General features: G+C 44.6%; 3 protein-coding genes across 6 annotated transcripts; 2 read left to right on the top strand and 1 right to left on the bottom strand.

The window, feature by feature from the left end:
- Positions 1 to 36: 36 nt before the first annotated feature.
- On the top strand, positions 37 to 8127 carry eco (Establishment of cohesion). Its single transcript, XM_084578094.1, has 6 exons — positions 37 to 226; positions 493 to 1887; positions 2637 to 2755; positions 4812 to 4926; positions 5842 to 5996; positions 7288 to 8127. Exons 2-6 carry the CDS (start codon positions 502 to 504, stop codon positions 7412 to 7414), a joined length of 1902 nt encoding a protein of 633 aa, XP_084434220.1. The 5' UTR covers positions 37 to 226; positions 493 to 501; the 3' UTR covers positions 7415 to 8127.
- Positions 8128 to 11553: 3426 nt separating this feature from the next.
- On the bottom strand, positions 11554 to 13157 carry La (La autoantigen-like). The gene has a single exon (XM_084578106.1). The coding sequence runs from the start codon at positions 12913 to 12915 to the stop codon at positions 11719 to 11721; it is 1197 nt and encodes a 398-aa protein (XP_084434232.1). The 5' UTR covers positions 12916 to 13157; the 3' UTR covers positions 11554 to 11718.
- A 154-nt stretch (positions 13158 to 13311) lies between these two features.
- LOC146178301 (uncharacterized) lies at positions 13312 to 19481 on the top strand. 4 transcript variants are annotated; one of them, XM_084578099.1, is made up of 4 exons: positions 13312 to 13549; positions 15880 to 15937; positions 16916 to 17620; positions 17705 to 19481. In XM_084578099.1, exons 1-4 carry the CDS (start codon positions 13475 to 13477, stop codon positions 18163 to 18165), a joined length of 1299 nt encoding a protein of 432 aa, XP_084434225.1. In that variant the 5' UTR covers positions 13312 to 13474; the 3' UTR covers positions 18166 to 19481. The 4 variants fall into 4 exon arrangements, with proteins under 4 accessions (XP_084434225.1, XP_084434223.1, XP_084434224.1 ...); XM_084578097.1 differs by having other exon boundaries at positions 16916 to 19480; XM_084578100.1 differs by having other exon boundaries at positions 13477 to 13549; positions 15880 to 15942; positions 16916 to 19479.
- Positions 19482 to 27610: the final 8129 nt, after the last annotated feature.

Raw genomic sequence — 27610 nt, 5'->3', positions numbered from 1 at the left:
TGGGCCTAGGTGGGCCGACTTGGAAGTTGGCGGTTGGCGGGCAAGTCTGAAAAAGTTCATTGGGCGCGTAAACGGAGGTGACTTGAGGTTCTGAGGGTCGAGTGTGTCGAGTTCGCACTGTGAGGATGATGAAGATTGCATCATTGCGTGTCGATCTGTGCTAGCATAAGCCTTTCTCCGTGAGAGTCATTGTCATCAGCGGCTTGTGTTCTTCGGTTTCTTTGCGGTAAGCTGTTGTTTATGTCAATGGAGCGCTCAGCCATCTTCGTAAACGGTGTGCTTCGTGCAGATTCAGATAAAGCTAAGCTATCTTTATGTAGCCCGTCATCAGCTGATTTACAGTTTCTTTACTAAGCATTTTTATTAACGCCTAACAGTTGCTACAATGACGTTTTCATGTCAGTAGGATTCCAAGCGCGTAGCAAGAGGGTTACGTTGTTACGTTACGTTTCTGGTTACGTTCGTGGAACTAACGTTATGTTCTCTACACAGGCCTGCATAATGTCTTCTGAAGGCATGAAGCCGAGCGGTTTCTACCCGTCCACCAAATACCTGAGCCCTCTCGACCGAAAGCTCCTGCAAGTCATCGGAAAAGATACTGCGCATGCACCAGTCGAGAATCGGGATACTCAGACATCTGGCAAGCGCGCTTCTAAAGTTGCGGTGGGACGTCGGGCCAGCACAAAGAAAGATGTCGCTCAAAAGAAGCGAAAGCGGAATGCCTCCGGGTCGTCAAAAAAGCTTGCCGAAGTGCGAGGCAAACCGAAATCGACTCCGTCCAAGGCGGCATCGCTTCCGGAGAAAAAGGAAAAGACAGTCGTTATCCCGCTGTCGGAGAAGAATCTGAACCTGACTACAGCGTGCCCCACAGAGCCAGATCTGGAGCCTCCAGCCAAGAAAGCTCGCAAGTTCTTCTCGTCCGGTCTGCGAGCTTCTGCGTACAGCGCCAGCAAAGCGATGCCCGCCACGACTGTGTCGTGGAATGGCAAGTTTAAACTTGAATTCAAGCCAGCGCTCACAACCATGAAAGAACCAAAAGCAGCTATTAAAAGGGAGCTGGCGATGACTGTGCCGTTCAAGGTACGCGCAGAAAATGCTACTACTCAAAGCACCAGCCTTGCTTTACTTGGGCAGGACGTTGGTGATCTTTCAAAAGAGGGATGCATGGAGGACATTAGAAGTGGAGTCGGAAAAGCGGATGACAATGAAGCATGCGAAAGTTGTGAAAAGTGGGAAGTCTGGAAAGAGAAAAGGTCTGAGCCTCAGGCTATAGCAGTGTGCAAGCCGAGTGATAGATTGCTTTCTGGCGACACCAAAGAAGATAGCAGTGTCTTGGACAAGGAAAATTTGTCATCAGCTGCCGGTCTGCACCGGAAGCAATCTTTCTCAAAATCAAAGACTGTGCAGTCAGAACTGGCTAAGCCAGTGATGACACTCCCTTCAAGGGACAGCTCTACTTGTAACTCTACATTGCACGAGGGATTTGATGAAGGGTACCAGCCTCTTCCGCTGAAAGCTTTATGCACTGAGGTACTGCGTGGCAATGACAAGGCAAGATTGACTGTAGAGCAGTCTAACACTCTATCTCCGAGCAGATCTGGCAGCCCTTCTTGCAGCAAGACTCTTTACCCAATCTTTTCAACGCCCACATCTCACCACACGAGGACGAAACTACGCCAAATACCCATGTCGCCGATCGAGGTGCCGAAAAAAAGGTTCATGGCAGCATCTTTGGACCCTAAGCAGCTAATTATTGATGCCGGGCAGAAGAAGTTTGGGCACACAACATGTTCCACCTGTGGCATGGTGTACACTGTTGGAGACGCAGAAGACGAGAAGTTGCACACGAAGTATCATAATTCATTCCTGGCAGTTGTCAAGTTCCCGGTGAGAGCTTTTGTGTGGACATAACACCTCTTTCATAGCAGTGTAAAGTGTTTTGTTTACTAAAAGCACAGTCAGAATTATTCTAGGGCAGAAGGTAGGGAACGGGGAAAGAGCAGAAGAAAAGTTGTCTCAGCCCTTGGTCATTGCTTACATTGTGAGGTGTACTCCCATTGCTTGCAGTTCTAGTTAACTTGTTTGTTGCTGTCTCTATGCTGGCAATGTTGCCAGCCGCTTCAATTTTCTATCTGGTACTTCTTTTGCATCCACTTTTGACTTCTGTCCTTTTGCATTTCAGCAAGAGGAAACAAATGTATTCACTCATTTGTAGTGAAAGCTTCTTTGCTGGCACTGGGAGGATGAAGTCAGCTTTTGCGCTATCATTGAATTGATGCTACTGAGTGTTGTGGGATTTTTCCTCCTCTGCGCTGATACAAGAAGTCTCCGCATTGCAGTCATGAGTCCGTTTTCCGAGTTTGGGTCATTGCCCAAAGTGGTGCTATCTCCCCGACCTCAAGTCATGGAAACACCGAAACCAGAAGTGGTAGTGACATCTGGTCTTTCCACCAATCAGATGATTCAAGGTCTGGGAGATAGTAACACTTTCGATGACAGTGCAAACTCGGAATACGGACCATGGTTTTGCTAAATATGGAACTCGCGTAGCTTTAAAGTCGCAGAGAAATGTTGCTGCTCCTCAGGTACTCCAGTTAGGAACTTTTTATGTGTTGCTGTTGTTGCTGTTTGTGCAGGGCTGGAAGAACCAGCGGGAAGTCGGCATCTATCCAGATGGAAAAGTGGTTATGGTGTCACCCAACGGCCCAAAGTGCATGCTGAACAAAATGGAGGAAATTCGACAGATGGTAGACAGGTGAGCCAGCTGCTACATACTTCAGCTTTCATGCCTCATAGCTGTTGTGGAAGTTGGACTGAATATGTACAGGGAACTTCTTGAATTTCACTTAGAGTATAGTCACCTAACTTTTTGGGGGTTCGTGTTTTATCCTTTCTAATGATGCCTAAGACATTACTGTACACGGATCACCATGCCATATTCGTCAACAATTTATAATCGAATTTCTTTTCTCGCCTGTTTCGGTTTCAGTTTCAACAGCCGAGTGATGGTTGTGACGTCAAAGTCAAGTCTAGGTCACATGAGGGATGAAACTACAGCGATATAATCATTCCCGTGTCGTTGGAATTCGCTGCAGTGATAAGGACACCCTTCCTCAAGAACAGTAGCCACTACAAGTGAAGAATCTGCAATTACATCACTGTTTTTTCATGCCACGCTTCAAGATTTGATTGTGACGTCACAGCCATTTCTCAGCTGTTGAAACCGAAACTGGTGAGAAAAGAAACTTCAATTATAAATTATTTAGCGGTCGTAGGTGAAAACTGCGTGCAGATTCATATGCAGAAATGGCTTACACATCATTAACAAGAAGATGCCACCAACATTTGGTATCTGTAGTCCTTTAACATATTTTCGCTGATGAGCACATGTGCAGCGTGGCATTGAAACTTGTGTCCTCAATTTCAGAGCATTCTCTCCTTTCGATCTTGTTTTTATCCTTGGACTGAAAGACCATCGATCTCATATAAAGGAAGGGAGGAGTGAATTGCAGCAAACAGACTGAGTCCTTGCAGTTGCACACTTATCGAGCTTATTCAGACTTGCTCATACTTTCAAAGTCATTCTTGGTGTTCAGATAGTGCATTTGTATGCACAGTTTGGTAAGTAACTTTTTAAAATTTGTTATGAGTGTGCGAAGTTTAGTTTTACAGCTGGCTGGGCATATAAATTGCAAGAACATGTACAGTCTGGAAAAGGAAAAATGTGCACCTCTTTTGTCACCATAACTGGAAACTAGCCTTTGTGTTTTGTTATTAAAAACAGCTCAGTTACGTTTGGTTCCATACTGGCCTTTTATGTGCTGGATTCTGACCACATTTACTGTTGAGACAGGCATTTGTTCTCCCGTGGCCAATTTTCACGTACAGTCGCAACTAGTGTATTACAGGGTACGCTTCATCATTTCAACTATTATCATGCGTTGCATACGAGAGGAATGTTTTTCCTCTTGAATGCGAACTCACTGGAAGCATTTGCAAGCCACTGAATTTTCACTGGGCAACATACAAGAGTAGTTTGCTGAAGCATGCTTCATGATAGTATGTCTACAACCACACACGCCACAGAGGCTTTTTAGCTGTGCTTTCTCGCCTGGCAGAGTCAAAGCCAGGAAGGTTTGGTAACCTAGATTAGTTCTGAAATGCAGTGTGTCTGTATTGACAAAATTAGGGCAGTTTTTACCATAATTTACATAAGGTATTGTAAACAGTGACAATAGGCATGTCAGTCCTGCTGTGGTAATGAAGTGGTTAGGGCGCTCGACTGCTGGACCCAAAAATGCAGCATCGAATCCCGGCCGTGGCAACCGCTTTTCGATCGAGGTGAAAAGCAAGGCGCCTGTGAGCTGTGTGATATCAGCGCACGTTAAAGAACCCCATGTGGTCGAAATTTCCGGAGTCCTCTACTAGGGAGTCTCTTGTAGCCTGAGTTGCTTTGGGTTGTTAAGCCTCAGAAAACCAAACCAAGCAACAGGCATGTCATTATGTGTGGTGACTGTGCCCGGCCACCTTCGCCTTCAGCCCGCTTTTTCGATTGGACACGAGGTTTCCAAGTAGAACCTGTTGCGAAGTATTTAAGGGTGTAACTACTTGTTGGCAACACAAGAATTCTGTGCGAGATTGGTTCTTTTACTTGGGGTCTAAATGGTGTTGTCCCTTCAATGAATGGCACATACACTGAGGTATCAGTCAAGAAATGAAAGGCTTGGGGACATAGCAGCAAGTCTGCCCTTTTCATTCCTCACTTGTTTCACTTTGTTCTTTTTCTTTCCGATTCTCGACCAACAACAAAGGGAGCTGGGCATCGTGGAGGAGGAGTCGGCCTTGCGTGCCCCTCAGATGTACTTTGTCTTTGTGTCATATGACAAGAGAGTGCTTGGATTTCTTTCTGCTCAAGAAATCAAGGAGGTGAGTGCTTGTGTCTGCTTTTCAGAGAATAGAGCAGCACGTGCACAAAGATGAAGAAGATCCTTTTTCTCTTCTATTCGAAGTGCAGAATGGTACTTGTATTAAATTTTCATGTAGATTATTTCATTGATGAACTGCGTAACACTATGATCCATCAATCTTTGTTCCAAATGGGGTTCAGTGTAACACCAAGTCAAAGCTCTCTTAACTGCACTGAATGGCTGATATGTGCTGACAACATGCCTGCCAAGATGGCGCAACAGATTTCCTAAGGGTGCACGAAGAGCCCATGGCACTTGTACAAGGAGTTCTTAAATCTGTGCATGGATCCAGTTAAAGAATGTGGTGCATCTACGGTCACTGAGACTTTAGAAATGTCTTCTTTTTCCTTTGCTTGAAACATACAAATTCATTGCACCTGCAGCATTTCATATCTAATAATAATAATAATAATAATAATAATAATGATTGGTTCACAGGAAAGGAAAGGCACAGTATCTGTCACACTTGCTCTGTGGACACCTGAACCCCACCCTAAGTGAAGGGAGGAAGGTGTGAGGGAAAATGGAAAGAGAGAAACGGGTGCCATAGTGGAGTGCTCCAGAGTAATTTCGACCACCTGTGGATCTTTAATGTCCCCCCCCCCCCTCCTGTGAACCAATTTATTATATATAATTATTTTTGCTGTGTTATAGACTGAGAAGGAACCTTGTCATAAAAATTTCTCCACAGCCTTCCACTATGGAAGCTCTTTCTTCCTCTCTCTCCCTCTTTTCACTTCTTCTTCTGCTTAAAGTGATTTGGGGTGAGAGGGTCACTGTCTGTTTCTTTTCCTTGTATTGTCACCACTACCACCTCTATTTATTTGAAAAATCAGCTAGAATATCACTGCATCTCTTCATTAATTTTTTACAGGGCTACAGGGTGATTCCCGACAGTGGTGGCAGTGCGAAGAATAGCTTCTGCTGCGAGTGTGAACCGGTGAAGGCCATCTGTGGAATCAGCCGGATCTGGACAGCACCATTCTACAGGCGGAAGAGAGTGGCATCGCGACTCTTGGACCGGCTTCGGTACGCCCTGCATATTTAGTTTGTTTCTGACCACAGATGCTTCTCAGTTGCAGTGTGAGCACTTAAGACAACTGATATGCTTGTCATCTGAGGGAAGCCGGTCCAATCTAGCGGAATCCCCACGGGCGGCAAGCCCCTTTACATGCACTCACAATGCTTCAAACTGAGGCGAAACATTGTTTGGCTAGTACAGCAGTTCAAAAATGTATATTGTGCATTAGAAATGGTAAAAGAACACATCTACTTAAGGCAGGTAGTGACCACAGATCCAGACCGCAAAGGTTAAATGCTAATTTGGAGAATAAGAATGGGGTGCAGTACTTTTGACAGGCAGTCTTGAATAATGAGCAGCTGCTTACCAGTATCCCTGTAGAGAAAAGTACGTAGCAGCTGCATGAGGACAATGTAATGGTGAAGCAGCTACGCGAATTGCACCAGGTGGATTTCTAAACAGCGCTAAAGCTTGCAAAGTGTACGGGCGCGAGCACAAGCCATAAGTATGCGCACGATAGCTATGGGCCTTGTCTGAAAGAAATCTGTTTAGTACCACCATTGCAAGAGCCACTGTGACTGCTCTGCCCTTGTGGATATCTTCAAGAAATTTTTAAATGACTCTGCACATGCTTACATGCAGCGCACATTTTATGCTATTGCTGATGCAGTCTCATCTGTGCAGCGGTGCAAGCGCACAGACCCAGACGCGTTAAAACAAAGCTGTACTGCAAGAGAGCGCACGCTGTGTAATCTAGAGGATGCAGTGTGGTCTGGTTCCGAGGCATTTATTTCAGACCTTTTTTTCTAAATGACTTGAAGGAACACCGTAAGAGACAGAAATTACGCAACCATGAAAACATCACTGGAATGCTCATGTGACACAGCTGTGCCTGCTTAGCTACCAGCAGTACATCATAGGAACCGAAATTTGTATTTGTGGCTACTAGTGCTATGCATTAAAACACACATTTCTTGCCTCTGAACAAATGTTTGGCACGTGTCTAGCATACCCACACTACCATCATTCTCCCGGTTAGAGACACCTCGGTACGATTCATATTTGAAGCACCACTCTCCGAGAATTCGCATGTATTGTCCATCAGACCAATCTTGCATGCACTGATGACGTAAGCTGGCAGAGGGCTGTTTTTTGACATCATGAACCTCTGAAGCAAACTGCAATGCAGGGCTTGCTGGCACGTTTTGACAAATATGTGTTGCCCTCATTTCACTTGTAAAAATTATTAACTGATTTCCTGATAACATAAATAATACTTTGGTCTTTCTTGCTTTGCAGGATCAACTTTTCCTTTGGCTGTCCAATCGACCTGCGCGAGATAGCTTTCTCGGATCCAACCTTGATGGGCCGGGAGCTTGCTGCGGCATACACACAGAACGACCGTTTCCTTGTGTTCCGCCAGTGAAGTGTTTTCTCCTGGACTTTTGAGTGTCACAATGTTTAATGAGTTGATCATGCTCAAGGGCAGCAGTTTTCAGGCGGCATTTGCTGTTTTATCTAGTCATTATACAAAGCAAGGTTTTGTGCCACGAACATGTTACGCTGAATACAAGTGTCTCAGCGTGCTGGCAGCCAGACTGATGGAATTTGGTAGTAGCTACTCAGGTCTGTCAGAGGAGCCCAGTGTGCACACTTGTGCGATTGTTGTAGTGGTTACCACCTTGAAGTTTGTTCAAAATTCTTGTTTCTTTTCATATTAGGTTTGAAAGACAAGGCAAGGTGAATGCTTGCTGCAGGTAATTTTTTATACATTTAGCTATGGCAAGAGCACTGCTTGCAAAATTATTTTTTTATCTTTACATGTTTAGCTATGACAAGAGCAATAGCAGCTCACAGTTTTCATGTTGTTTCATTGGGTAACAATCTTTAACCTCCTTCAGCCCATGTTCGCTTTTGTAAGGAACGATGCAACTTGATAGTTGCGAATTTTGTTATGTAACTGTACTTGCTTGAAAGCAGAGGTGTTGATACTAGTGAAGGTTCTCACTGGTTGTTTAGTTGCAGCTTGATATCAAATAAATGCAAACTTAACATACATGCTGCAATTTGTTTTTTCCTGTAAAGTGTGCATCCCTTTCTGTCACAAATATGTTCTGTATAATAAATGTTTTCACTTTATCTGTTGTACAGGAAAGCCTGTCAATCCCTTTGTAGCAAGTCAGCTACAACACTCGCCTATTTCAAATTCTTGTAGGGCATCATGGCCTTGTGAAAGGGAAAGGGTCTTGGACCAACCCAAATACCACTGCCCTGCCTCTCCTCCTTTCCTGTCATTATCTCTCATTTGTAGGGTAAGGCTCAAACTCTGGACAAATGCATACTACAGTTAAATCTCGTTACAAGAGGCACTGTTACAAGAGACAGTCGGTTATAAGAGACATTTGAAAATTGTTTGGTTGGTTTTCCTATGTCCGCCATGTTAACAACATTGCATACAAGAGACACTCGGTTACTAAGGGCAACTTTTGCAGGTCCCTGGAGTAAATTCTTCACTATTTAGAAGAGACACAACCCAGGTGTGCTCATGCAATGCAGGTGAAGCGTGCCAACTTGTACATGATGCACTTCAGATTCCCTTAGCTAAATTCTGCTCCATATCAGCATCCTTTTTGTTGTATAGTATGCTAGAAACTGAGGAGTGCTTCCCAATGACTGGAAAGCCAAAACAACCCTGTTGTTTCAGTCACTGGCATCACATTACTGTCACCTACGAAGCAAATCAAAATGGATGAATGACATCCAGCATTTTTAACTCCTCGCTGTTTAAAATTTAATCACCAGGTGAAAGCTCAGAATCCTGATCTCTTTCTCTTTGCGGACAATGCTTCTTGCAGCACCAGACTCTCGTGCTCAAAGCCACCAGTTATTTTTTCGCTCCAAACTCCACACCCTACCTTCTACCAATAGACAAAGGCATTATGCACTCAGCCAGGTTGCTGTACAAAACAAGGTTGGTAGAACATCTGTTGCTTGATAGGCAGCAAGACTGTACAATAGTAACTGATGCGAAGTTTGCTGTTCAGGTGATTACAGGTGTCTGGAATGGCCTGAGAAGTGAAGCTGTAAAAAACCATTTCAGACAAGCAGGCTTGACAATGTAAGAAGGCCCATATATGGATACAGTGGCAAGCTTCCTTAAAGATGAAGCTTGGGTGAGCAGCCAAGAGACTGCTGAGGTACCAGAATCTTTTGAGGAATTCATATTTGCTGATGTGGATGTTATGTGCTCCCAAAGAGCTTACAGACTGTGCAATTCTCGCACAAGTAAATGGCACATGTGCCATAGAGGATGACTACGAGGACATTTTAGAGGAAAAGTGTCAGCATCTGAGGGTGACAAGCAAGAGTGCCTCGAAGGTCCTAGAGCAATAGAAAGCTTGCAAAGTGAAGTGCTTTACCTCCAGAATTTGGGAAGGAATACACTCTGCACTCACAAAAATACATACTTGTATGAATAACTTCTTTAAGCTTTCCTGAACAATTTCCTGTTAATGCGTGTAAATGCATTTATATGCTGATGTGCAGTAAACTGATCAACGCAGTGCTTTTAGAATTTTTGGTTACAAGAGACATCTTTTTCGGGTCCCTTGAGTGTCTCTTGTAACGAGGTTTTACTAGCACATGCCTTGCACAAGTATCACTGGGGCTGCTGTCTATCATGGTAGACGCCCGCACCCTCGATGGCGCAGTCCTGTTTGATTTGGCTGCACTTGTTGCACCAGTTGAAGGAGTGCAGCACTTTGGCATTCATTTCGGAATAGTGCATACCTAGTGTGGCACGAGTTTCTATCTGACTTGCACTCACCAAAGTGAAGTGCAGCTGAAGTGTTGCAAGGTGGCAGCACCCTGTGCCTGGGAATATGATTGCCGCCTAAATGTAAATTCTAGGGGCACTTTGGATCACTAAGCTGCGATGAGGCAAAAGCCTTTATTGCGCGGTGGTCCAAAGCCCTCCACAATGGCACCTCTTTATGTTTTCTCTCCCAACTTCGCGTTAGCGTGAGCTACTAGCCAATATATAAGACCGCACTTTAACCGAGCCGTATGAATGTGCCCGCATGGCTTAGAGATAACGTGAATGCAAGGGTCTTAGCAGGCTGATTCTGATATTACTGTCCCATATGGAAGGAGAGGCCAGAGTTCGCAGCTCCTGCCAAACGTAATGTCAAGAAGCACTACGTCCAGTTAATGCTCGGCCATGTCAGCTGCCAGCTGCCGCCTCCCATGTAATGAAAGCATTATGGACGGACACGATTCACAAGCATGAGCCATTAAAGGTTATCACCTTAAAACTGGCACCGACGACCTTCGGTGCTGCATGGTTATACACAAACACAATACACACAAGAGAATTAAACCAAGACATTAACACAGATGATGCACTCGCTACCAACTGCCCGTTTTTGTGGTACGAAGAAGAATGCATCACAAAAAAACATTGGATTACAATATGAAAAAGAAGTAAACAAAAGATTCAGAAGAAATGCAAAGAAATTCAGAATGAAAAAATTAAATGAAAATAAAACGAAAATAATGACATCCCATGTTTTTTGTGATGCATTCTTCTTCGTACCACAAAAACAGGCAGTTGGTAGCAAGCGCATCATCTGTGTTAACGTCTTGGTTTAATTCTCGTGTGTGTATTGTATTTGTGTATAACCATGCAGCGCCAGAGGTCGTCGGAGTCGTATAGCCAACTAACCCGCTCGCAAGTACTATTAAAGCTGGCAATCCTTTCAAAGAAGGATGTGGCGGGTTGCTGTTCATGGCAACTGCATAGTAAACATCAGCAGCTGCAATAAGACATTTTCCTGGGGCTAGTTGACGGTAACACTGCTGCAATTTCTAGAATGAAATTTCTTCACCGTTCTGGCTGTCGGCAACCACTGATATGGGCAGTGCATGGTCCACTGCAGGTTGATGGAATACCATGGCAAACCATGCCTGCACTCTTGCAGAACTTTACAGAACTGGTGCAGCGAGTACATCCAAATCAAATGGGCACCCTTGTTGGTACCCTTTGAGTGGTGCAAGATACCGTCATTCACATTTCCTGGTGGCGACATCGACATCCTCACTACTGAACCCTCTGTCACAGTCCACTTGCATTGCAAAGGTGCTTCTTTCACATCATCATCATCATCAGGCTGACTATACCTACTGCAGGGCGAAGGCCTCCCCAAATTTCTCCAATTAACCCGGTTCTGTGCTAGCTGCATCCACTTGCATCCACAAACATATTTAAAATGTCCGAAAAGGCTAGTAGTAACTATTAAGATGTGGACACATGCAATGAGTGTTTGTAAGGTCCCTTGCAAGTAAAGCGTAGTGAAGTATGCGGAAATTTTCAGCACCTGTATTTAGTGAAAAGAAGACTGCTGAATGCCCCATATGCGAGGAAGGTCGCAGCTCATGAAGCAACAACACAGTTGACAAGCAAAATGGTATGCAGCAAGAAGGAAAGTCCATTTGCCCATGTCCAATTTCGCACACAAGATTAATGATGCCATGTGCAAATAGAACCAAAAGAATGATTTACGGCAGTGCAAGACTATATCAAGGAGTTTAATGCAATGCAAGATGTGCTGCAACATATACAGTCGCAGTGTTTTTACACTGAGGTGTAGGCGACAGAAATGAAAATTAACATATTGCTCATGACTGGTGTCCAACCACAAACACACATGAACTGCCTGCAAGCTGCAATAGTCATTCAGCAGCTTCACCACTGTCCTCCGTCTTTGGCCGTTTGGCCTCGTCATTAGCTGCACCGTCGTCGCCGGCTGTTTCACCCCCTTCTGCTGGGCGCTTCTGTCCTTTGTTGCGCTCGTCCTGTCCCCCTTTCTTGCCGCCCTGCTTGCCCCCATGGCCCCGACCCCTCTCCTGATTACTCCTGTTCCCTCGCTGTCCTCGCTTGAAGCGGTTCTTCTTGTCTCGCTTGGCAGCCGCCAGCTTCTTCCAGTATTCCAACTCTTCGTCCCCTTCCACTGCCGTTGCGGTGACGTCACACCCGTCCACCTTCAATCCTTCGCCCTGCGCTTCGAGCTTAGCCAGGACAGCCTGCGCTGAGCCTTCCTCCACAAAGCGCAGAATAGCATCCGGATTTCCCCGCGAGTAATCGACGAATGCCAACGTCGCGTATGGCTCCACAGCCTGCTTGAGAGTCTCTCGAGTCGTCTTGTCACCCAGGCCAGTCACTCGCAAAAGGCAGCCGAGCACCACGTCCTCAGCTTCCGCTTCTTCGGAAGCGTCGGCACCGCTTCCCTGGTTTGCCGCCTTCTTTTTGGCTTTCTCTTCCAGTCTTGCCTGACGTTCCTCTTTCTTCCTCGCCACGTAGTCCACCTTCATCGAGCGCTTCAGCTCCAGCTCATTGAACTTGAGCCCCTCCTTGGCGATGAAGGCCTCGGCTTCTGCCTTAGTGGCGAACGTCGCGAACACAGAACCCTTGAACTTTCGGTTGCCGGGAAAGCGCCTCATGAACACGTTGATGCACTGTCCGAACTGTCCGAAGAATTCGAGCAGCTCATCGATAGTGGTGGTGGGAGGAAAGCCCTTTGCGTACACGGTTAGCTCGTCCAACTTCTGACGCTCTTTGTCGCCGTCAGGTAGCGGCTTCGCGGGACTGCGGCGTATTTTCTTTCCGTCCGAGCTGACTTCCAGCAGTTGGTTGGTAGACTTCTTCAGTGCCTCGGCGACCACGTTTTCCTCTGTGGTCAGGCTCTTCAGTCTGTTAAAAGTCAGCAGCGTCTCGATAGTTACCCAGCCATCGTCCTCTTTGACCTTCCCCTGCAGGAACTTGTCGCGAGGCAAGTTGAAGTCGCCGAAGTAGTACTCGACTTGCTTGATTATTTTGGCATCCAGCGCCGACACGTCGGCCGGCGCATTCTCGGTGCCCGTGTTTGTCATAGCTGAATGTCGCAGTGCCGAAACGCAGACAGTGGCACAAACAACACAGACGCAAAGAATTGCCAGCTATGAAGCACTATCCCAGGTAAATCTCACCCACACGCTACGAAAAAGTCACACCTAACAATTTAGCACGTGCACGCTACCTCCTGTTTGTCGCAGTTATGCCGGGTCCGTGTGCAGCATGGTTTGCAGCCATACGATCGTCTACGATCGTCTAGAGTCGATCCTGCACAGAAAACTTTCTACATAAAATACGTAAAATAAAGCTCTATAAGATTTCAGCTAAAAATTAAAAAGAACCAATAGATAGAACTACATTTAAATGACTTTGCGGTAGCAAGTGGCAAAAAAAAAAATAATGAAGACAAGAACAACAAGGTCTATGCAACAATGCAATGCTAGCAATGCTGCGGTGTTTTTTGTAATGGCGCTTGACGAACAGTTCATGCCTCCTCCATAGAGAAAAATATGCCTCCTCTTTGTAATAAGCACAATAAACACCTGTAAGAAAACATTTATCGCACCGCGTCCACTCGTCCAGTCCAGCCAGCATCCAATGCAGCGATGGCGACAACTGCGAGTTCAAGAGGAGGCGTTCTCAGTGCTTCGAGCATCGGGGAAGGATGCAAAGGTGCTCCACGTTCTCCATTAGTAACGCTTTCTAAGTTTAGCAATATTACTTTCAAAGAGGAGAGGTGCAGACTTTGCGCCTAGGCTGAAACATTCACCAATGCAGCGCAGGCTCTGCGTTGTAAAAGCAGATAAGTTTGGATGCTGATTGGAATGTCGGATAAGTGCAAACTTAATTTGTGCGAGTAATTCTTTTCTTTTTTTTGTGCGTCCGTCATTTCTCTCAGTGCTTTGTTAGACACCAGATAACGCATTTTTGGCAGCTAATAAGTTCGTTACTCGCGCAAAGCTTAATTGGCAAGACTGCCTGCATATTCCAGCCCCGTTAATTTCATAACAAATATCCATGAGTTGATGGCCAGGTACCGGACCTGGAACAGTCCGCACGTGTTGTCTGACGAAATAAAGTTTTTTCATCCAGCATCTGTGCATGTTGGCAAAAACCTTTTAAAACCAACGCAGTATGCAATAAAAAAAAAAAAAATCTGATTTTCAGCTGGTTCTAACCGGACCAATTGAATTGGAATCGTTACTCCAGTCAGACAGTCTGAATAGACTGCCATTTGGACATGGGCGATGGGTATAGCAGTATAGTCTTATTGGTAGGTCATATTACTATTTGAGACTCACTTGGATCAATTGCCAATTCATTGTCTTACTAGTTGCATCCAATTGATCAGTCCAATTGCACCGAATGAAGCCATGCGAACATTTACAAATTCAGCATCGAAAAACGATGGCACTTAATTCATCTTGTTGTGGCACCACAGGGACGAGGACAGATACAGAGAAAGACAGATCAAGTGCTCAGCCTTTAAGAATATGACATCCGTAGATGGCACCCTTGTGGATTCTCGAGCTCATTCGTGCACTTTGCCACTAGTGTAACCACAAGTTCCTTAATTTGTGCCTTTATTATCTCACTCATGCTCATTAGTATACAGTCATAAGCTAGCACATTATGTATGATGGCACCTGTCATAGATACAAAGTCTTGCTTTAACTGAGCTGTACCGAGCCTATGTGGTCTAGGGCTAATGTGTGTCTGACTGCGATTCACGGGTACCGGTGGATTCAATTCCCATCGCATCCTCCCATCTCGAAGGAGCTACCCGAGGTTGCGGCTCCCTCTAACTCAATGTCGCATAGTCTCGTGGCGTTGACATCATACATCCTAGTGATCATTTAGTGCCTAGCTGTATCACCTACCATTTGCCTCCTCAGACACATGCTTGTGATTTTTCACTCACAGTGCCACTGCCACTGGATTTGAAGGAAATGGAGCCCTTAATGCTTGCATGTAATAAACAATGCTCACATGGTTTAGCTGTCAACATCTCAGCATTCCAAATTGAGCTCTTCATCTGCACTTTCACGGTGGTCAAAGTTAAATGAAATAACTTTGCTGATTGGGCAAGCAGCACAGGCCCCAGCATGAGGGTCTCGCAAAGAGAGGATATAACTGGGAACAGAAGTGTATTTTCTGGATATAGGTTCAAGATAAGCTTGTGCTATTAGTGTCTGACTGCGATCTGGGTTTGATCCCAACCAAAGCTGTCGCATTTCAAAGGAAGTGAAACACGAGGTACCTGTGTGCCTTGTGATGTCGGTGCATGTTGAAAGAATCCCTGGAAAATTATCCGAAGCCCTCCACTACGCTGTCCCCATAGCATGAGTCACTTTGGCACGTTATGCCCCATAAACCTATAAAACCTATATTGCATTTCTTGAGTAGGGTGTATGCTTTTTTGTTAGCCTTGGTTTTCATGTAAAAAGCATGCACTTTTCCGCTGAACACTATAAGCCGTAAATTATCATAGTGTCGATTTCCTTGTAATAATGGTAATTGGCAGCAGGTAGATAGTCTCCCTACAGTCCTTACAAATCGAATTTCCTTTTATACTTTAAAATCTGAGCTAAGTTTTAGAGAAGTTTAGTTTTAGAAATATTTTTCACATAATGTGTCTTGTGCAATTTAAATGCAAGGTATTTGTAATTGTTTGCTGGATGCAATAACTGTCTTGGACCAATGGGACCAGCTGTTCGGATGACTAAAAACACAGTTGGAACCAATTGGAGTATTAAACTACAGCCAACTGCAATTAAAGAATACACATAAAACTGGCAAAGTTGGTAGGGCTTTCTACTTAAAAGCACAAAAAAACAAGGACCCAAGTAGAGGCATAGTAGTACAACAAAGGCGCTTTCTTGCACCTTTTTTTTTTTGTCTTTTTTCTGTTATTTGTCTTTTCATGCTGCTTAATATGAAATTGGAATGTCCAATTCGTTCCAGTTGAAATTTCCATTGGCCCTTTTTTTTTTATGTGAAAGGTCTTGTTGCCAGTCACATCCCTGGAGGCGTTTCTTGGTACACCTGCAGCTACAATTCGTAAGGTGGAGCGATGTCTTTACTTGTGCTTGTCTGAAATAATATCTGAACGGGAGGGACGTCTTTGGAGCACTTAGTAGGTGAAGAATTGCAATGGGCATGTTGCACTAGTAATGTTTATTCAAGCAAAGGTTTTAAGGCAAAGGCCTTTCTTGGCTCATGGGCTGAGGGAAATGTTTGCAGGACGTGTTTGTACTAACTGACACTTAAAGAAAAAAGTCTGTCTCCACCAAGAATCGAACCACTATCCTTCCGATCCCCAGCCGAGCGCACAAACCGCTACTCTATGCAGGGCTCATGAGAAACCAATCATAACTCTCCATGTTCAGTGTGAGCATGATGGTAGCAATGGCATTGCCGGTGCAGTTAGTGATAATAGGAAAGTAGCAATGATAATGATTCTCCAGTTAGTGATAATGATGGTAGTATGACGACAATGGCAGTGTATTTAGTTGATAATGATGATAGTACAAATAGTGATGATGATGGTGGTGGTGGTGGTAGGAATGACATTGATGATGCAGTTAGTGAGGATAGTCCTGTAAAGTGGCTATCGCCATTCCCACTCTTAAGCAGACTTAAGTGCAGTCCTGTAACTTTTCATTGATAGTTTTGGTGAAGTAAAACTGGCGACAGTGTGTGGATTTGAGAATGTGTAAGGTCTGTTGCTGTATGCACTATCTTTTTGTGAACAGCACTGATCAGAAGTAACACTTTGTTTGAGGATATTTATGGCTTTTTTACTCGGTCGCATTCTTTACCACCATTTTTTCAGTGGTAGGCATATGTGAGGTTCCTGCTAACTAAAGCAAACTTTTTAAATATTTCACTCTTTCCAAACCATTATTTTCTAGTTTGCCAGCATTGTAAATGTTTCCTTACTGTGCATTAAAGTTTGTTCATAGCTGGCCAGCCTTCTCTATGCACAGAGTCGTATCCAGTACGTTTTTGGGAAACATGATTTCTTCCATTTTGCAGACTCAATCACCACTTCCCTCAAGTGCCCTTCGACACCTCAACAAAAGTCACAAGCAGGAAAGCAGCAGTTCCTGTGTGCCGAGCGTGACTATCCTAGAACCATTCATCCTGATTACAAGGACCATCTTTGCACCCATGCAGGTGATGTGTACCAGAGCTTTCTTCCTGGCCGAGGCTTTGCAATGAAAAGCATCCTGGCAAACCACCGCTTAGTCCACACAGATGAAATGCCTTATGAGTTCACAGAAGGTGGTTCACTGAAAGATCACACCCCTATCCACCCAGGGGAGAAGCCTCATCGGTGTAGTCATTGTAGCAAGAGCTTCACAACGAGTAGCATTCTGATAAGGCACCTTCGTGTCCACACAGGCGAGAAACCTCACCATTGCATTCATTGCAGCAAGAGCTTCATAACAAGTGACAGCCTGAAAAAGCATCTGCGCACCCATACAGGTGAGAAGCCATACCAGTGCATTCATTGCAACAAAAGCTTCACGACAAGGAACATTCTAACTAGGCATCTTCGTACCCACACGGGTGAAAAGCCATACCAGTGCATTCACTGTAGCAAAAGCTTCACAACAAGTGGCAACCTCACAGAGCACCTTCGCATTCACACAGGCAGCAAGCCATACCAGTGTACCTATTGTAGCAAGGACTTCATAACAAGTGACAGCTTGACAAAGCACCTTCGCATCCATACAGGTGAGAAGCCATATCAGTGCATTCATTGCAGTAAAACCTTCACAACAAGAGACATTCTGACCAGGCATCTCCGCATCCACACAGGTGAAAAGCCATACCAATGCAGGTGTTGCAACAAAGGATTCATAACTAGTGACAGCCTTACGAAGCACCTTCGCATCCACACAGGCGAGAAGCCATACCAGTGCATTCAATGTGCTAGGAAGTTCACCACAAGGAACATGCTAACAAGGCACCTCCGCATCCATGTGGACAAGAAGTCATGCCAGTGCATACACTGCAACAAGATCTTCCCTACGTGTGGCAGTCTGGCAGAACACCTTCGCAGCCACAGAAGCAAGAAGCCCCACCAGTGCACTCATTGTAGCAAGAGCTTTACAAAAAGGAGCATCTTGCTAAGGCATCTTGCAGCCATACAGGCAAGTAGCAACACTGGTGCATTCACTGCAACAAGAGATTCGCATCAAGGACCCAACAGAGTGCCTTCCTCTACACATGGGCAGGATGCAGTATCAGTGTCGTATGGTCTTCAAAGAGATGTTTGACTCTGACCACCTTGTGCAAAGCACAAGAGTGGGAAGTTGCCAAAGTGACATTTTTATATCATTGGAATTTTTGTGCACACCACAATTTATATGTAGCCAAGTAACAACGCCAAACCATGCAATATTCCATAATGATGTGTGCTGTGCCATCATTTCATGGTGCTCTTGCAGGCAGCCATTGTATGCAGTATGAAAATTACAGCTTGGCTGTTAGATCCCCACTCTAAAAATGATTTCAGCCTTGAATCACTTGACAAGTGTGGCATGGCATGTTTCGTTTGAAGTCCCAAAGCCACTTCTTGGCTGTGAGATCTGATGTTGCCCCAGAGATTGATTTGGCTACTTGCAGTCAGTAATGCATGCTGACACCGCATAAGTTATGGCATTTTTTGTATCTTGGTCCTATGAAAATGGTGCCTCTGTGGTTGGGATTTGGTCCTGCAACCTGAGCTACTCGGTTGGCAGGTGGTAAAAAAAAATTAGAGGGTCTTTTAGATGTCTCTTAAGAGGAAAATGGCAAAAGCCTCCCCTTCCACTCCTATTATTTGCCCCTCATTGTTTGCCTTTTATTGACGTTCATTGCAGTGCTACATACAATATAATAACTGGTTTACAAGAACGGAAAGGCGCAACATGTCAATTTTTCCGGCAAGTGCGAGTTTGCTTTGGATGGTACACCATCGCTCCTTGGCGTGCATTCAAGTGTGGGGTTGCAGATGACGGGAACGCTAGACAAGAACAGATCTCGTGCATAACTCTCGCACATGGGAATTCGTTCCATGAGCCTAAAAAGGCTTTCGCTTTAAAAACGACGTTCATTGTAATTGCCCATATTTGACAAAAACTTTTCTGCATCAACTTGTTCAGTTCATCTTTACCTTGCCCTCTGTTAGCTGTCCTAGTTGTAGACTGACTGCTGGGGAATGTTGGTGGTTTTTGGGTTCTGTGAAAACAAGTATGAATTTGCCTTCAGCCATGCAGGTTTTGCAGGAGCATACAGATTTACTTCCCAGCAGTATGGCTACACTTAGGTGGGGTTTGATGAGTAATTGCCCCCTTATTTCAAATTTACCATGTCATGGTTTTTTTCCTGGATACATTCATCTAATGTATGTGCTGCTTATTTTCTGGTTGAAACAGAGGTACACTTGTGTTGAAATATTTCCTCATTACAGTCATAGGAGGAGTTGATCTGCCGTTCCATTTTGCATCACCTTCCAAGTTACCTTCAGATTGCAGCTTCTTAAAGTAGGGCACAACCTAAATAAAAATCAGTTGGAAACGATGGCCTGTGGTCTCCTGAATCTTCTATCGCTGCTGACCAACTGCAAAATGAAACAATCAGCGTTTTGCAGGTTTGCACTTGATGGTACATAATCACAAAAAGTATCGTGCTAGCCTCAGTGAAGGGAGAGCAGTTTCACTTTCAAGGGAAAGGGTGACAGATAGCAGATGGCAAGAGGGAGACCATGGTAGCCAATTAGATTTGAGGGGTGGGAGTAAAAAGGGAATGGAATGTCGCGCTGCGATTGATAGATTGGATTATGCCGCCTGCTTGCACAGTTTGAGCATTTCAGCAGTTGCCTTGTTTGAAGTACAATGCGAACTGTGTAACTTGAATCACATTGATTGCTTCTGAATTTTTATGTGGTAGAGTGACAGCCCTAAAGAGAACCTAGTTGTAGTCTGCTTGGCATGCCTTGAAGACCTATACTGATGGTAACTGACTTGACAATGAAAGCAAATTTTATTGGAACTAAACCAGAAAAGAATCACACATCTGAGTTGCTCATGATAAATAGGTGGTAGCGAAAGACTAGCAGGAAAGGCGACGATAAGATTCGTAAACACTATATGGTCCACTCTCGAGCAGAACATTGACATCTTCAAGTTTTTATAGTTTTACTGTCAAACGACCTAAAGGCACCAAAATTCTCAAACTCTTAAATTCTTCTAGTCACTAACTTCTTTTTATATAATAAGAAAAAACTTAATGGACTGTTTTATTATGGATAAATGCTGCATGACAGTCAAAGGTATATGTTAAGGTACCCTGAAGTGACTTCGATTCTCATATGCTAATGCACCAGATCTGTAGAGATGGTCTTTGTGGGTGTTTGGGTCTAAGTTAAAAGCTGCATGGATCCTGTATTTACTAATATTTAAAAATTGCTGCTTTAACTGCTTGGGGATGTCTAACGCCAGAATTTTGACCAACTTTGTTCGCCGTTTTATTTTTTTATACATGGACCCTATAAGGCAATGTCAAGGTTGACATTCTAGCTCGCGATTACACCAACCGAGTGGAGAGTCAGCTTTGACATATACGTCCTTAATACCCACTTCTTTATGCACCTTGACACCTTACGACTCAATTGATGCATCTGCTTCCTCACAAACTCGCTGTATTCATGAACACTCCACCAAATCCGGGCCCTTATTTTCCTCAACCTAATCAACACCGCCTCCACCAAACACTATATATAGATGCGTGCCCATGAAGCAGTGACATCCCTATCTTTCTTCGTATCATATGGACATGCACACATAAGCCACATCTAACGCCGTCCAATGCGGCCTTGGAGCAGAAGGAGGTGCAATTGACTGGTGCCACCCTAGAAGCATAGAGTTAATATTAGTACTAAAACTAGAGCGAAAGCAACGGCAGCAATCTCATGTAAACCCTCTCCACTCCTTTGCCAATCGTGTTCGCATCCATGATGATACTTCTCGCATACTACAGCTGCGTACAGTCAGCGCCTTCTAGTTCTAGGTACAGCAGGCGAATCGATACAGAACTATAGTAAATACGCTTTTATCAGCCTTTATATCACTTGAATTTTACAGCTGTAAGAAAATAAAATGTAAAACCATTTTTTTATGAACTTTAATGCGTTATGGATCTACTTTTAAAAGTTTTTTGTGCGAGTAAAGCAAAAATAATTGATAGGAGTACTACCATCATGGTGCTAAACGAGTGTAGCACAATGTCCTTGCTGCGCTTTGCCCTTCTGCATAGAAGACTAGGCAGCACTCATCGTTACCTCCACAGCTTTGGCCAGAGCCACTGGGGTCTTGAACTGAAGACTCCACCTGCTGCTCCAACCACCCTCTTCATCCTTCAATAATTGTTCCTCCTCCTATGAGAAGCTTTGCAACTGGTAATATTAAAGAGCTTGACTGTGGTTCAACAGTTTAAATCAAAAATGCATGCTTAGCCTCGTGTACATTTGTCCTGTGTAGTATTCCAAAGAAGAAAAAAAAAGAGCGAAGCTAGCATACCAGTCCGTTTGCAGTATACGCTTTGATCGCGTTCCCAGCAGGCATGGTCGGTCTGAAGAATGCAAGCTACGGATGGTGGCGCTGGTAAAAGCATACCATTTTGCATGTGATGAGCTGATCGGACATAGAAAAGTCATCTCCGCCAACATTAGCACAAACAAATCATGGCTAGCCGTGCGGCTTCAAAGAGAAGATATTTCACTATAGTGCTACTAAGAGAAGACATCTATTTGAAGCAGCAGAGTGAACTGCATCTTATTTGTGCTTTACGGCCATTTCCAAAGCGACATCTTCTCGTCATGGATGGATGGATGGATGGATGGATGGACAGGCGATGGGGTGGGTTGGTTGGATGGATAATGCTGAACCCTTTGAACCGGGCAGTGGTGGCATACACTACCTAGCCATTAATAGTATTTATGTACATACTCTTTACTTGATTTTAGCCACTAGTCTGCTGGCCTCCGTTTGGTTATTTCTATCCATTCAGAGTCTACAATTCCTCTATTATCCTTAAACTAAATCTGCCCCTTGCTTTGAAATGTAGGGCAGAGGCATTTACAGAATATTATCAAGTGTTCAGCCGTTTCCTCCTCTACATGCACCACATAGCTTGTCCAGCTCTTGGTACTTGACTTGGTGCGTCTCAGTCCACAGTACTGCCTTAGCCTCGAATAACAATAAGCTGCCTCTAGAATTATTGTAGATGTTTTTTTTTAGCATTTCCTCCTTAAATATCCTATACATTTCTAATGCTGATTTGGTCTGAATCTATTTTCTACAGAGCACTCTGTTTCTTTAACCTTTTTCATTATCGATTATTCCTGGCTGGTCCCTCTACTGCTTTCCAAACATCTTCCTGCCAATTTTTTTGCCTTTTTCCTCCATTTTGTGCCAACATCCCTCATGTAGAGGTAACTGAATGTTTTCCTAGCCCACCACTTTTCCCCTATTTCTCTCAATCACTGCTCACATTTTATCTTGCTGCTGACTTTGCTGCGCTCAAATAAAACCATCCCAGGTCTAGCCTATCCCTAGCATATTGTACATCCTATGTGACATTAGCACATAATCTGTTGAGTTCAGACTTCCCATTTCCCATGTTCTGACCCCATCACACTTCTCCGTAATATTACAGACAATTAAGTCGTGCCTTCACATATTCAGCACCATGTTACCTGTCAAATTTCTATATCCATCTATGTTTTCTTTATGGGCATTCATATCCCCTAATGTAATAATCTCACACCCTTTTCCTAGCTCATTAATATCACTTGCTGTACATTCTACCACTTTTTTGTTTCTCTCTTTGGCAGGTGCTCCAGTTCACGGGTATACAAAGCAAAGTCCCCTGTCACTTCCTCTTTTCGCCTTAAGTTCTCCTTGAAATCTTTTTTGACTGTGCCAATTCATGCTTTTAAGGATGAATACCCCTATTCCTCCTCCATTTCTATTGCCTTCTATTCTGTTACAATATTCTCCCATGCATAGTCAGGATTACACGGTGGTTGCTCTATGTCCCAAAGGTGCGTCTCCACAAACCCATATAAGCAAGTGGATGTAAATGTAAAAGTGGAGGGACAAGCAGTCCCGAAAGTCGAGCAAATGAGGGTGCTAGGAATGGTCCTCCAAACAAACGGGTACAACGGAGAAATGATAAAGAAACTGGAAGGACAGGTCATACAAACGACAAACCTTATAAGGAGAATAGCTAATAAAAAAGGAGGCCTTAAGGAAAGTAACCTATTAAGGCTCATACAAGCTTTCGTAATAAGCAGGGTCGGGTATGCCACGCCGTACTTAGACCTGAAAAAGGAAGAAAAAGACAGGATCGATAGCATGATCAAAAAATGCATTAAAAGAGCACTACACCTCCCGGCAGGTACCTGCACGGACAGGCTAACGATGCTGGGAATACACAACACCTTAGATGAAATAATTGAGGCAACACTAGCTACACAACAAAGAAGGCTAGAGAAAACTAAGGGTGGAAGGAACATATTAAGGGAAATAGGTATACAACCGAAGGAATACTGGGACACGACAGAGGAAATGAGAGTGGAGGTCCGGAAACGGATCCATATCCCCCCATTACCAAAGAACATGCACCCTGAATATAATAAGCAAAGACGAGAAAAAAGGGCCGAAACACAGACACGGAGATTCGAGACGGAAAATTCAGGTAGAATTGCATATGTAAACGCTGCAAACTGAGGCAAAGGAAAAATGAATGCAGTCATACTCAATGGCAAGCGAGAAATGGTTATAGCAGTGTCTGTAAAAACAAAATCGATACAGACAGCGTAAGAGGCTGCAATAGCACTGGCTCTTGCTCAGACCGAGGCAAAATACATAGTGACAGCAAAAGCGCAATCAGGAGCTACACCGCTGGAGTAATAGCAAAAATCGCGGGTAGAATCCTCGATCAAAAGCGAATAGAAAGAGACGTCACCCTTGTTTGGACGCCAGCCCACGCAGGCGTGCCCGGAAACGAGGCGGCACACAAACTAGCCCGAGATCTCACACACCGGGCTGGAGGAGTGCCACCGGAGCAAGGCAAACAAGAGGACCTGATTAACTATAGCGAAATAACAATGCACTACAGACTGAGCAGGAGGGTCCTACCACCACCAGATCCCACGTTAGGCAAAGAGGAAGCAGTAGCATGGAGAAAGCTACAGGCAAATACATACCCGAACCCAGTTCTTGTCAACCATATGTGTCCAGAAATACGATCAGACCTATGTTCATTATGTAAGGAAAGGGGATCTCTAGATCACATAATATGGGAATGTGCAAAGTCACCAGGCAGGGCTAAAAATATAACTAAAGACACCTGGAAGACCCTTCTGCGAAGCTCAGACCCAAGAGCCCAAAGAGAAATTGTTCGACTGGCCGAAGATGCTGCCGGAGTCCAAGAACTACCGGCCTGCAACTAAGGCGACTGTCCCACCTTCCGGGTCTAACCCCCGAAGAGCGGGATAGTCACTCTGTTGGACGAATAAAAGTTATCTCTCTCTCCTGCCATAGCTGTTCCTTTACTTCCTTTCATTTTATCCTATTCCTGCTACCTTGCATGCTGATAAACCCTACATCTGAATCGATTTGGGTCTTGCTTCTCCTCCAGCGCCTATGTTTCCCTGGTCCAGTTTCCTCCTCCTGGTTGTCTCTATTTACACCAGTAGCCCGATGGCTCTGGGTCATTCTAAATGGGTGTTACCTGGTGGCCTGTCCTACTCCCTACTCTCCTACCAATGGCACCACCGTAGTGAATGTCCTCTTGAGCAAATGGGTGAAGGCAGGCCTCTTACACATCCCTGTTAACATTAATTGCACCATATCCCAGTCATTGGCTCATGCTCCTAATGACCCTGTTAGCCTCAACCATTCTTTGTGTCCCGCTGTACTGCCTTTCGGTTTTCTGAAAGCAAAACCTAGCGCCTGCTGCAAGGTAGCCAGGCAACCTCATTAGGGTGGCATGGTAGGAGCACCAAGGAACATCCCAGTGCCCTTGCCATCAATCAGTGCATGCCATTTCTTAATGCGCAGTACCCTCACACTAGTCTCGGAAGAGCAGGGCACTCCCCAAGGAGTTGGCATTGAACCACTACTGAGCGATGCATTTTTTGTGTGGAGTACACTCCGAGAGCAGGCTTGGCCACTGCGCTGGTTCTCCATCGCTTCGTCTCCATTTTTGCCATACACTCATGCATTTTCGCTTTGGTCTAGCAGGTTCCCTTAGCGTTTCATTACTGTTGCCAATGGTATCTCGTATTTAATTTCCAGCGCACATACCCTCCTTTTCCAACGCATACAAACCGGAGTACAGAAGGCAATGTTGCACTCGTTGCAAGTACCCAGCATTCTCTTCCTAGAGTCCACGAGCACATCTCGAAGCTAATCTTAGCCACTGCATCCCTGTTCTCAAAGGAGGATCACCTGACGTCCCCCTATACTGCTTCATTGGGAGATATGACGAACACTAGTGCCTGTCGCCCCACCTGAATTCTCATGTTCCGGGCAAGATGTACATCACTGCACTAGCAATTTTTTTTTTTTCTTAGTTTCCAAGAATTTACCTTTAGCAACAAGCTTGCTCACTCACCCACAAGCGAAATCCATGTCTTGTAGAGTAATGAGCGAAAACTCCATTGTTTCACGATCTATTTTTGCAATGCTTTTACGGTTGCTGACAGCCTGCTAAAAGTGGTTCAGCGTGATGGACAGTAATATCAGCCAATCAGCCGTTCTTCTACAGCGTGATCACTGACACGTTCAACTAAAAACGCCGTGAAATGGCATTCTGCACGAATCACACCGAGGTCGCTATCACTGCGTACAAAACTTGTCAGGCTTGGCTGGCTGCCCGCGGCTCACGTGTATCTTTGGTGCTTTTTCGAAGCGATGTGGAGCTTATGTCGGACTTGCCACCATGTGAAATGCTAACATAATAGGCACACGTGGTGCAAAATCTGAACTTCTCTCCTTTCTTAGATGGCACGAAGCATGGAAATTCTGACGTGCACAACTTCAAAGATACTTGGAAGTACTGTCGCGGCTTTGAGCCCGCCATTGTATCGCGAAACCGCTATTGCTAAAACACCAGAGTCGCACTATGTCAGATGCGGCCACAAATTAAACAAAAACAGAGGCCAAAACACAAGTCGTCCAAACACGTGAACAAAGGTTTGCGGAGACCGCATGAAGGCCTGACCAGTCCGACTACAGATACTATAGACCTGTTCACGACCCTGGGAGAAACAGCTTTGACTGGGTTGTGAAGCAGGCGTGGGGGGAGAATCCTCTGCTTTTTCCTGTGTCATGAGAACAGCCGTCTCCAATATGGCAGCACTCTTTGTCGAAAAGGTCTATAGCCACTAGCCTGGCAGAGGCGGTACCGAGTTTTGGATATATGGATTTGTGTCCCCCCGAGCAGACGACAGAAGCCACAACGTTTACAGCTGATGATATCGCGAATATGTATTGTGTCAATAGATGTACGCACTTTTTTTTTCGAAAATAAAACATTTTCCGTAAAATTTCACGCAAGATTCGTAAAATCTTAAGACTGGTCAAAATTCATACATTTCGCGGAAAATTCAGAAGAGTTGGCAAATATGAGCAAGTATTCTGGGCAGGCCAGTGACTACAGCACAGACCACAAGCTTTCACGCTTGATATATTTAGGAAGCCCAGTGCAAGTTCACATTCTTCCTTCACAGCAATTTTGATACTCTGCTAGCACAAAGAGATTATCTTCCAGGCAGCATCCAGGTCTTAAACCACCTGTAGTTCTCCAAAGACTTGCTCTTTTTTGTCTACATCTGAATCAGAACATGAAGGATGCGACCAAATAGTCGGCACATGGTGGACGTCACCAATTGTCCGGTAACGGTCTGCTAGGGCTCTGTCACATCCCTTTTTTAGAATAAACGTGATCCCCTGCTATTGCATAACGTCATTCAGGGCCTCCTTTCAGCAACTGCATAAAGGAGCTGACACCAAATTTTGGTGGAATTTTTCTTCTTGTTAATAATGCGTAAGACATTTCATACGAATCACCATGCAGTTTCCGCCTTTGACCGGTAAATAATTTTTAATGAAATTTTCTCACCAGTTTGGCTTCAGCAGCAGAGAGATGGCTGTGACATCACAATCAAGTCCAGGTCATGCACGGCTTGAAAATACAGATATAATCATTCTATTTGCGATTCCTGCTCCTTGAGGCAAGCTGAATTTAGCAGTGTAGTGAACTGAGGAGTCACAGGAACGATATCTCAGTTTTTTTTACCCGTCACTTGACCTAGATGACTGACATCAAAGGCATCGCTTGACTATTGAAATCAAAACAAATGAGAAAAGAAATTAGGTTATGTATAAATTATCCACCGGTCGTAGGTGGGTATCACGTTCGGATCAGTGCAGTGTACAGTACCTTACGCATCGTTACAAAGGATAAAACATGAACCCCAAAATTAGGTGTCTCATAAGGGTGCCAGTTGGCTTGAGCAGTAAAGGAGGAATTACATCCAACCCTGCAACAGAGTAGCCCAACATGTGCTCGAGGGCCTGCACCAGCATATAATCACAGCATGGTGTGGATGGCAGTGGTTGAGATTGTTTTCTCGGTCTGTGTTGGTCCAACCACCAGGATCCCCTTTTA

Source organism: Amblyomma maculatum, chromosome 9 (genome assembly GCF_055883805.1).
Source record: "Amblyomma maculatum isolate TAMU_Amacu chromosome 9, ASM5588380v1, whole genome shotgun sequence".
NCBI classification, from domain to species: Eukaryota; Metazoa; Arthropoda; class Arachnida; order Ixodida; family Ixodidae; genus Amblyomma; species Amblyomma maculatum.
Note: the sequence above shows the minus strand (reverse complement) of the source record. Positions and strands in the feature narration are given on the sequence as shown.

Bases quoted from the DNA above. Each gene is read 5' to 3' on its own strand.
- La (XM_084578106.1), bottom strand. From the start codon at position 12,915: ATGACAAACACGGGCACCGAGAATGCGCCGGCCGACGTGTCGGCGCTG.
- eco (XM_084578094.1), top strand. From the start codon at position 502: ATGTCTTCTGAAGGCATGAAGCCGAGCGGTTTCTACCCGTCCACCAAA. The intron at 2,756-4,811 runs GTGAGCCAGCTG...CCAACAACAAAG, and splicing joins ATTCGACAGATGGTAGACAG to GGAGCTGGGCATCGTGGAGG. The intron at 4,927-5,841 runs GTGAGTGCTTGT...AATTTTTTACAG, and splicing joins CTGCTCAAGAAATCAAGGAG to GGCTACAGGGTGATTCCCGA.
- LOC146178301 (XM_084578097.1), top strand. From the start codon at position 13,475: ATGCAGCGATGGCGACAACTGCGAGTTCAAGAGGAGGCGTTCTCAGTG. The intron at 13,550-15,879 runs GTGCTCCACGTT...TTTATGTGAAAG, and splicing joins CATCGGGGAAGGATGCAAAG to GTCTTGTTGCCAGTCACATC. The intron at 15,938-16,915 runs GTAAGGTGGAGC...TCCATTTTGCAG, and splicing joins TACACCTGCAGCTACAATTC to ACTCAATCACCACTTCCCTC.